Source organism: Archocentrus centrarchus, chromosome 12, assembly GCF_007364275.1.
Source record: "Archocentrus centrarchus isolate MPI-CPG fArcCen1 chromosome 12, fArcCen1, whole genome shotgun sequence".
Taxonomy (NCBI): Eukaryota; Metazoa; Chordata; class Actinopteri; order Cichliformes; family Cichlidae; genus Archocentrus; species Archocentrus centrarchus.
This window is the reverse complement of record NC_044357.1, coordinates 3,300,723-3,311,682: the sequence shown is the minus strand read 5'-3', so window position 1 is coordinate 3,311,682 and position 10,960 is coordinate 3,300,723. Positions and strand designations below refer to the sequence as shown.

At 42.3% G+C, this 10,960-nt stretch overlaps 1 protein-coding gene across 1 annotated transcript; it reads right to left on the bottom strand.

Annotated features, from left to right (window-relative positions):
• Positions 1-4,432: 4,432 nt before the first annotated feature.
• Positions 4,433-9,463, bottom strand: bhmt (betaine-homocysteine methyltransferase). The gene is made up of 8 exons (XM_030742425.1): positions 9,372-9,463; positions 8,992-9,124; positions 8,797-8,909; positions 8,415-8,606; positions 6,815-6,962; positions 5,300-5,482; positions 4,991-5,219; positions 4,433-4,911 (listed from the first exon to the last, which is right to left on the bottom strand). Exons 1-8 carry the CDS (start codon positions 9,393-9,395, stop codon positions 4,731-4,733), a joined length of 1,203 nt encoding a protein of 400 aa, XP_030598285.1. The 5' UTR covers positions 9,396-9,463; the 3' UTR covers positions 4,433-4,730.
• Between the last annotated feature and the right edge of the window lie 1,497 nt (positions 9,464-10,960).

The following is a 10,960-nucleotide window of genomic DNA, read 5'->3' as shown; positions in this document are numbered from 1 at the left end:
TGTCCGCTCTCAGACAATGCCGTCGCGCGACGCAGATCGCCTCTCGGTGTCACGTGTGAGCTTCTGTTTACAAGCACAAGGTGCGTGCGTGTTTGTCCGGGGAGGGATTTAACTGGTGAACCCCCCTCTCCAGTGCTGCATTCATGTCTATGATGAAAATAGTAAATATGAAGCTTCTAGAAAATGTCGCTACTGTACTGACATACAAAACGATCTTTCTTATTTGAACACGTTGTTAGTTAGATGAGTCTTTTGCTTTAAAAAATTATGCCAAGGAAATTTGTAATTAAAAAAAGACGTGAAATGACATATAAAATGTACATAATGACAATTGCGGCGCCCACTTTTTCCCCGTGAACCCTTGAAGGCACCATAACAGGCCGTTTCAACAGCTTAATAAACAAAACGGCGCAGAAGGCCAGACACTGATCCACGTAAACTGATTTTTCCTTCAGTAACTTCACGTGCGTGATTAAAAAACGTGTTCATTTTTATTGGCACTATTATTTTTGGCTTTTTATTTCCATCTCTCCGTGTCTTTTCTTCACTTGCCTACGTGCACGAGGAGCATAAACATCTGCACGTGGGCAAATCCATGACGCAAATACGCACAGAACGTGCTTAGGGACAAATTGTACACGGTAAGCCGTCTGGGACAAAATAGATGTGTGCACCATTTATTCTCTAACGAAGTTCATGTTCTTATACAGCTTTAAAAACAGAAATCCAACGACTGGAAGATAAAAAAAAAAGAAAAAAAGAAGCAAACTGGGGCAAAGAGCACGCTTATGCAGCTTTAACAGTCACCAAAAACATCCAAAGAAAGAACAAAATTATCAAAAAAAAAATTCCCCTTTCAACTGTATGTAGCACAAAGTAAGTTATTTTACTGAGGAAGTTTCTGGCAACACTTTTGTTTAAATTGAGCAGTGCTAGACAACAAATACTCGCCAAAAATCAGAGAAAAGCTCTTTCTCACTGATAATTGTGATTTCATGTTAAAATCTTGCTGGGTCTTGACTTAATAGCCTCATACTATATCTATAATCTTTTCTTAATTTTTTTTGATTTGATGTAAATGCAGACTTCATTTCTGTTAGTTACTCTAAAGCAGTGGTTCCCAAAGTGTGGGCCGCGGCCACCTGGTGGGCCGCGAAGGTACTGAAATTACAAGTATGCGTAGTTACATATTTATATAAATGTATTTATTTATGTAAAGGGTGAATTAAAACTCTTGACTTTGGGAACCACTGCTCTAAAGTATTTGAAGACATATATCATCCTTTGTTGACAGTAAGCTACTAAAGATGAAGATGCAGGATGAGGCAAAGTTCATCTCAAATGTGGGTCCCAAGATAAAATATAATCAACCTCCAAAAAAGAGCTATATGTGTATATGCTAGGTATGTGTTTGAGTAAAATGATCATTTTTGTTTTATTCTATAAGCTACTGATATTTCTCCAAAATTCCAAATAAAATTAGCGGGGCACTCATACCTCTCATACATACGCTACCAAAATGTAATCAACTGTTCCTTGTACCATCCCAATAGCTCCAGAAATTTTCATCAAAATCCATTCTAACCTGCTAACAAACGTGACTGAAAACATATCCTCCCTCTGCCTATTGGTGGATGAGGTCAATATTGTAATAATATTGTAATAATATCTCCACCACTCTTTCACATTGCTTTTGGGTGACTTTATGCTACTCCTGGCATAAAAATTCAAGCAGCTCAACTATGTTTGATGGCTTGTGGCCATCCATCTTCCCCATGATCACATTCCAGAGGTTTTCAATGGGGTTCAGGTCTGGAAATTGGGTTGGCCATGACAGGATCTTGATCTAGTGATCCTTCATCCACACCTTAATTGACCTGGCTGTGTGGCATGGAGCATTGTCCTATTGGAAAAAGCAATCCTCAGAGTTGGGGGAACATTGTCAGAGCAGAAAAACAAATTTTCTTCCAGGATAACCTTGTATGTGGCTTGATTCACGTGTCCTTCGCAAAGATGAATCTGCCTGATTCCAGCCTTGCTGAAGCGTCACCAGATCATCACCCATCCTTCCACCAAATTTCACAGTGGGTGTGAAATACTGCAGCTTCTAGGCCTCTCCAGGTCTCCGTCTAACCATTAGACAACCAGGTGTTGGGTGAAGCGGAAAATTGGACTCATCAGAGAAGATGACCTTACTCCAGTCCTCTATGGTCCAAACCTTTTGCAAACCTCAGCTGGGCTCTTATTTGCTTCTCGTTGATGAAGGGCTTTTTTTTCTAGCTCTGCCCCTAGGAGAATGCTTAAAACTGTTCTCGCCGTGCACTTCACCCTAGCTGCCATTTACCATTCTTTATGTAGGTCACCTAATGTCATCCTACAGATGCTGAGAGACATTTGAATGAGCTGACGGTCATCCCGTTCAGCGGAGAGTCGTTTCCTCCCTCCGCCGTTCTGTAGCTTTGTTGTCCCCGACCTCTGCTGCTTGACCTTCTTATGAACCACCACCTTAGAAATTTTACGGATGGAAGTAATCCGATGCTCACTGTATCCCTCTGTCATTAAAGCCAGAATTGAACCTCACTCAAGACTGTTCTTTTGAACTCTTTTGGCATGGTCAGTAGTCATTTTTTTTTTAAATTCCAATTACTTTTGAGATACTAGCACTGTTTTTGTCATCCAGCTGGTCCCATTGCAAGGGCAGAGAGATGACCACAGCAGTGGTTTATATAGTTTTCCTCAAATAAGATTTGGTTCAGGTGATCACCTAATCAGTACTTCATTAAGTAGAATGATGTGTGCTTGTGTTGGAATTCAACTGACCCTGAACTGGAATGGCTGTCATACATGCAAAGATGCTGATTTCAGAGCTGTATCTATTTGAAGAAAAAAAAAAGAACCTGAAAATAAATGTTTCCTGCCTTTTAATTCTGCTTCTGCTGGTAAATTATTTGAAAGCATGTTGGAAAAAAACATTTCAGTTTAGTTCACGAGTTGAAGGTCATGCATTATGGCCATTCAAATTTGTACCAGTTGAGTGAGCGTGTGGAAAGAATACTGCAGTCTAATAAAGACAGGAAATCAGAATTCCCTTTAGATTCCCAGAGTTTAAAAACATGTTAACACTCCAGCAAGGATACAATAATGCAATAAATGGATTTTAACATAAGGAGGTCCTTTGTTCAGGGAGTTTCTTATTTTGGGCACTGACTTTGCTCTTTTTTTTTTGCCGTTTCATGGTGAAGTTGTTAAAATGCAACAGCAAACTTCAGAATTTTACTTGTCGGTTCTCAGACTTGGTGTCCACAAATGTACCAAATTTTTATGTACACATGATGCACATGTTTACCCGAGTTCCCAGTTGTTGTGAGAGCTGCATTCTCTCACACACACCCTGCGTGGGGAAGGGGCACTCTACCCTGGCTAGCATCTCCACAGCATCCCCTAGGGTTCCTCCGGGGAGGGGGGGCTCCCCCCCCACACACACACCCACACCCAACAGGGGACAGCATCGGTGTTATGAACAGGCCTTGGAGGTCTAGGCTTGTCCAAAAAAAAAAAAAAAAAAAAAAAAAAAAAAAAAAAAAAACCACGTCACTGTTCCTCTTTTGGTTTTTTTTTTTTTTTTTTTTTTTTTTAAACTGGCCCAGGTTCACAACTATTAGACTGGACTGGTTCATGATATAATTTAAACTGGGCTGTTTATCCTTGAACTTGTGTAGCCTATACGGCTGGGCCACTCTAAGATTAAGGAAAAAGGATTTGCTCTGACATGCCTTAAGTGCGCTGTCATGAACTGCATTTTAGTTTATAACCTCTATTCTGTTAACATATCACTCTTCCTCCTGTCACAAGTCACTTCTGATGCTCATCTCCACCCACTCCATGCTGCCTGCACTCCCTTTACTGCCCATTGCTTTGGATGGCTGACCCCAGGTAGCTAAACTCCTCCACCTTTGCGGTTACACCTGCCTTTTTCCTCACATGTATTGTGTCTTGCTTCTGACTTTCATTCCTCACATCTCCAGGCCCTCTTCCTCATCCCTGTTCTCAAACAGACCACAGACTCCTGCCTGACTTCCTCCATTAACCGGTCCATCACACCACAAACAAGGGGCTCAGAGCAGATTCCTGATATAATCCTACCCCACCGCTGTCACGTTATCCTCATACATGCCCTGCACAGATTTCATGTAACTGTTTTTCTTCTTGCCACCCCATCATATGCCTTCCCTAGTTGAATTTATGGAATGTTAAATCCTATAATTAAAGCTTCAGTACCATCTACAAACCACATTGAATTTGCCCTTAATTTTCTTTATCTACCATTTTACAGGCAATTTTTGAACCAAAGTATTCTGTATTCTTATTTTTTTCAAAATGACCTTTCTAGAAAAAAATAAAATCAGTGCCATTTTCTCTTTTTAAAGTTTTATTTTCTTATTACGACACACAGCACTGAGCCATCACTCGGGTGTGTTCACAGCTACTTGTTTGTAGTCACAGTAATTTCACATTTTTACAGCTGTGATAGTCATAAAACAGTGCTGGTTAGTCTGGAAAGCCAATTTCAAAGGTTAGCATACAATACTGGTCTTGCACAGTAAGAATGGTCCTAAAAAGAGAACTTCAGCATTTCGATCTTTTTTGGTATGTAAACTTAGGGGAATGTGTGAGTAGGCCTTCTCACGCCACCCCTTGGCTTCGCCTCTTCAAAGGCCTCAGACAGGAGCTCAGTGACCTTGGCTGGCTTTGTCAAACAGAGCCTCCAGCTGCTCCTTGGAAGTAGCCTCCTTTTGTTGCATCAGGTCAGTGTGGCCTTTGGTGACGCCCCAGCTATCAGGTGTGGACATGGAGGGGCAGAGGGGGCGGCCAGAGGCAGGCTTCAGCTTCTCCCAGTAGTCACGACGGGCCCTAAAAGTAGTGTCAAGCTGTCTGAAAAATCAGTGGATATAATCTTGAGGTACTTTGAGAGAACTGAAGGGATACCTACCTAGCTCTAACCCAAGGCTTAGTGTGCATTGACAGGCCACTACCCCAGCTACCATGCTTCTCAGACCCAGCAGGAAGGCAACCCCGCTCAGCTTCCAGCTCCTCAGCTATGGCACGGATGTGATAAGGCTCGAATCCGCAGCAGCCTCCAATGAAGCGGATGCCAGCATTATATGCTTCCCGGGCATATTTATGCACATCCCATCTGGTCAAGATCCTTGGCTCAAGACCTGTTGGAAGGGATGATTATTTTTGAGGATCCTCCATTTTCAATTTGGACCGAGAAGGTGTGTTTTGTGTTTGTACACACCGAACGGGAACTCTGGCAGGTCAATGAATCCCTGGCGGCTGCAGTCCGGAGTGTGATAGGCCAGTGGCTGGCACATGTAGTGAGCCTTCAGCCCAGCCTTCTCCACACCCTCCTTCATCAGTTTCACAGTCTTCACACAGGTCTCAGGGTCAAAGTGGCAGTTAATGCCCACAATATCAGCACCTACAGAGAAGATATGGGGGGAAAAAAAAAAAAAAAAAAAAAAAAAAAAAAAAAAAAAAAATATATGGATCAGGGTTCACTGAGGCAATAAACTGTTGCAGAACCATATGGAAAATCCTTGAGAACTGGTAGCAGTCTGTTACTTTGAGCCCCATTAATGCTGGATGTGTTGTAGCAGTGTGCATTCCCAACTGTCTCAGTGTCTTTGTTCGTATCACCACTGGATGGCAGCAAATGATTCTACATCAACATGGGCTTGTACAAATGAACGCGGCCTGTGCACATGGAGTTTGGAAGATGAGGGGTTCATACCACTAGCAGGCTAAAATGTCCTCTTGGTGGATGTGGAGACAGTGGTAACTGAAGCTTTGGAACACAAAAGCAAGATATTTTGAGTCACTGGTGCACAATTTATAGTCTAAACTTTGCAGAAATTGCAAGTTTGCATCTAGACTGACCTTGCAAGTCAGGACTGCAGATTTCTGTCCAACCACCCACATTTGGTTTTAGCAGAGGCCTAGGCCTGATTAATTGCATATGGCATAGCCTAGTTTAGACAATTATTGACAAAGCAATTAAAATAAGTCATCTGGAAACATGTTGATCAACTAAATGTGAAAGACTGTCAGCATCTGACATTATCAAAACAATGTCAAAATGATTGGCACATGTGGACACTTTGCCATCACATGAAAATTCCACATGTCCACACATCCATGTCAGCTGAAGATAGCCGGCCCCCAAAAACAAGACCTTGGACTTAACTAATGGGGCACTAAAACACAGTGAACAGTTTCACAGCAGGGGAAGCAAGTGTAATACTAATTATGGCCTCACCCACTGTATCCATCCAGTGTGCAGCATGCACAATACCCCACACCAGCCCATCTACACTGAACAAGACCAGTTAGTTTGTAAACTACCAGACCGCCATTTACCCTGGTATGACACAAAACAGCAACTGTCAATGTATTATGGGATACAATTAACTCTGAATACCACACTGAGGCCTCATTAAGAGACTGAATGCACTATTTCTTCCAACATGGCTCAGTATTCCATGCAGGCAGAGGAGAATAGAGAGATGCTGCAGAGTCTCATTACAGCAAACAACTTGAAGCATATAGGCTCTCTTTACAGAAGACAACTTGCTGACACAGGTGTAACTGTTCTTCCAGTTAGGTGAGCTGGATTCATGGCGGTCTTGTCTGGGTATCTGGCCAAATCCACTACACACGATTGTTTGAATCATGAGGAAGCCAGATACACTTACACCCCATTACATACTACATTTGTTTCAAATTATGGGAGAAGTCCAGGAGATCGTCATACCAGCTTTGACAAGTCTGACTGCACAGTCTCCAGGGCTGACTCCATTCAGGTCTCCTTCGGGTCCAATACACAGACTTGCAGCCACTGGCTTGCCAGTTGATTTCAAAACCTGGACAGCCCACTCAGCCTCTTCCACATGCTCAAAGTACTGCAAGGAATCACAAAATATAAAGACAGTTGAATTATCAAACCCCATTTACAGTTGTAGTGGGAGCCTGACCCAGGTCTACAGAAACTTACCGCTTCTCTCGGTTAATCCTTTTGGTTTTTCTGGTTAGTTTTAAAAAGCCAAATTTAAAAAAAAACCAAAAAAAAAAAACCACACCCTTCTACCCACCTACTGGACACAGCCTGCTCAGCACCAAACAGGCAAGTCACTAGCTGGTCAACATTTTTAAATTAAAATATAAACTGAAGTTGACAGTCATTGTTGTGCTTCTAGTGGTTTCTGCTGCCACCCAGTGGCCAAATGTTGCCATAAAGCAGGTTTCACTGACAGTTTGCATGTCACAGGTGACGAGTGTTAGTGTTGGTTCAGGCTCTAAAGGCACATGTATAGCAAATCATCCCTAAAATGTCAGCAGGCTACTTATGCACCTGAATCCAAGATGTTTGTTCACACAGGTGTTATGGCAAGTAAATTAATACAGTACAGAATCATAAGAAATGTGTTTGTAAATGAGAACTGGTTCGCAAACATTTTAAGGGTACACTTAATACAGTTACCTGTGGAATTTGAGCAAACAGAAGAGACATGCCTTTGCCTAATGGTTCAGTTCAGACATGAACAGGTGAATTTACTACTTTCCCTCTAAAAGGAAATTTTTAGTAAATGTGGGCTCCAATATTTTTGCAGCTTTGCTTGTGCATTTGCATCTTGGTATCTGGGTACACAGTGGCTTCAAATCAACATTTTACTGTGCTGCATTATTGCATTAAGAATCTGAACACTTCACTCATTTTACATCTGAAGTTGCTTGTGAATCTTTAGCGTTGCGCACATGGTTTGGAAAGAATATTTATCTCAAGAAACCACATCTCCTTAGGACTGCTGCAATTTTACAGAGGCCTGAATCTTGTCAAGTTTCTGCCTGCTGTAAACGCCACGGATGTAGACTGTATGCTTATAACTGGTACATCCCTTTGACAAAAGCAGTGCATATGCATGACACTACACCTCTGCTCAGGAAATCAGGAGCTTTTTTGAATGGAAAATTGTACATTTTGTTAAATGTTCCCATTCCGAATATCCTGAATGATGCAATCATGACATGGGTGGAACACCCCCTCCAGACGTCACCATTAGGGCTGTTGACAAGCTTACAAGAGTGGAAATACATGGATACGCAAAGACAAAATAGATAAATGCATGAAAAGAAAAAAAAAAAACAAAGTTAAAAACTCATTAATAAAGTTATCCAACCGTGACATGAGGTAAGATGAGAATCTAACCCGCTGAGATAGTTTTATTGATCTTGTTTTTCAAATCTGCACCATGACAAGATCATTAAAGCTTTCTTCTAAATTTCCAGGTGAGCGATCTCTTATCAAAAGCAGCTTTAAGTTTATAGAAGGGGAATATTTAAGCTTTGCTGCATACCTCTGCGATCAAGAAGTCAACATCTTTCTGGACAAAGACATCAATCTGTTTCATGAAGATGGCCTTGACGTCCTCCTCACTCTTGCAGCTGAGGTAGGCCGGGGTCTGGGAAACTCCGCCTGCCACCAGAGCATCGCCCTCTTTGGCCACCTCCCTGGCCAGGTCACAAGCTGCTTCGTTTATTTGGCGCCCCTGTGGGTCAGGGAAAAACAAACAAAAACAAACAAAACAAACAAACAAAAAAAAAAACTCTAAAGTGAGTCAACGTTAACATCAAGAGGACACAATGTTTCTGTTTACGCGCTTTGCTGTTGGCACCCCCCCGCCCGCCCCTCTGCATGACTGATGAGCCCTCAGAGCAGCTGCACATTAACAAACTCACAGTGAAGCGCTGAGTGTGGCCCCTGTTCTCCAGTTTGTCATCGCTGGCGTAAAAAGTGAATGTCTGCATGACATTGGAACCGGCTCTGAGGAACTCCCTGTGCAGCTGCCGCACTGCAACAAAGACATCTCCCATTCAGCACTCAAAACAGGAATCGCACGTTGAGATGTAAATGGAGATAAAGCAGAGTTGTACCGGCTTCGGGGTGCTCGGCAGCAGCTTCGGGTGTCCACGGCCCGGCTTTTACATAACCCCTCTTCTCAAGGGCGAAGACAAAGCCTCCGTCCCCGATAACAACCTCTCCCGCATTCAGGCGCTCCAAAATGTTCTGCAGAAAGATAACGAGCAATCACACACACACACACACACACACACACACACACACATACACACACACACACACGCGATAGTCGCACTCGCCTCCCTGGAAGCTGACAGCTCCAAGACACCCATTGCGCAAAAGTTGCTTCAAGTTCAGAGCGCTCTTTAAAATTGAAATCATGCAACACGAACAGAAACTTTAAACCAAACAAGCAAACACAACTCTAAGTATGTCGCGCACATTCCTGCTGTACCTTCTTTTCTCCAGCTGGTGCCATGATTACTGCAGCAGTGAGCGCTTCAAACTTCTCGGCAACAGAGTCTTGATTGTGGAAAAGGATCACTGAAGGCGTCCACACTGTATTTATAATCCAAGATGGGTGTGGCGCTCCTGATGTCACCCAAAGACCGCCTGCCCCCTTCCATTCCTCATCGTTCCTTCCAGGTCGTTAGAGCGCAGGAACTGGTTCTGTAAAACTTTTGTTTTTGTGCAAAGGCTGTCATCTGTGTGTAGGAGTTTGAAATACTTGGGCAGGCAACAATAACAGAAATGCTTTCCTTTCACAGGTCCTGAGAGTAGACTTGAGATGTTTTAATTATTTCTGAGGAGTACAATTATTGAATCCAAGTTTTTGTTCCAAGGCCAGTACGGTGTGACAGGACTGAATGCAAAACACTTGTGAATCCTTTACTTACATAAAGTAAATAATACAAACGAATTTGCCCTCATATGTTACATTTAAAGCTCTAAAACAAAATTACCAGGGTCTGAACCTTGATGTCCAAGCAGCTGGCTATGACAACACTGAAACTGTATGCTATATACAAGGCTGCTAATAAAACTTAAAAGAGGCAGAGAAAGGAAAGAGCAGGCATCAAACGTTAACAGCTTTTATTTAATTTCAGAGAGCAGCTAGTTATAAACAGTTCACTTAACTATGTCTGCACCACATTTGGGGAAAAAACCCCCCAAAAAAACCCCCCAATAATCAACAGTGGGAAGGAAAAACTCCCTTTTAACAGGAAGAAACCTCTGGTAGAACCAGGCTCAGGGAGGGGCAGTCATGCCCAGCTAGGTGGTAAGAGAAGAGAAAGAAGAGAAAAAGAGGTAAGAAAATGATTTTGACCTGAAGTTAAGTGAGAGAAATGTCCACATATATCTGGGAATTTTTGAAACTGGAAAATACAGTGATGAATAGGCAGAGTTAATAGTGATATCAGGCCATAAATAACTAAAAACTTGATACTGTGAGGATCTATAGACTCAGGTATGGCAGCAGGGTGTGGTTTCAGCTCAGCTGCAGGAGGAGAGGTGGAGCAGAGTGATTAAGGGGCAGTGGCAGGGAGGTGACAGGTGATGTTCACTAATCAGCATTTCCACTTTAATTTGCAGATCTGATATAGATCTGATTTTTAATGATTTCTAGCCCTTGTTGCCATGGTGCCAGAGGAGTTTCATCTGTATGTTTGCATGTAGTACAAGGGAGCAATCATTCCAGCTCCCAAATAAGAACAATGGGAGGTGGCAAATCTGTCAACAGAATAACAAAGTTATAAATTAAATGTATTTAATTGTTGAGAAGTAAATTCAGAGTCTTCACACTCAGGTCCATGTGAAGCTCCTTCATCAACAGTTAGGAACTTACTCAAATGTGCACAGATCTGTGTTTTCTGCTATTGTTTGCACATGCTGTCTGTGTCATATCTACACAAAATTTTATAATCAGGATTTTCTTTCTATAGCTCATGAACCTAACATCTATGTTCCATAAAATGGATCACTTCACTCGTAACTAACGGAGGATGACATTGTGTGCACTGCTCGGCAATTAGACGCTAAATT

Bases quoted from the DNA above. Each gene is read 5' to 3' on its own strand.
- bhmt (XM_030742425.1), bottom strand. From the start codon at position 9,395: ATGGCACCAGCTGGAGAAAAGAAG. The intron at 9,125-9,371 runs GTACAGCAGGAA...ATCTTTCTGCAG, and splicing joins CACCAGCTGGAGAAAAGAAG to AACATTTTGGAGCGCCTGAA. The intron at 5,483-6,814 runs GTATGACGATCT...TCTTCTCTGTAG, and splicing joins AGTCAGACTTGTCAAAGCTG to GTGCTGATATTGTGGGCATT.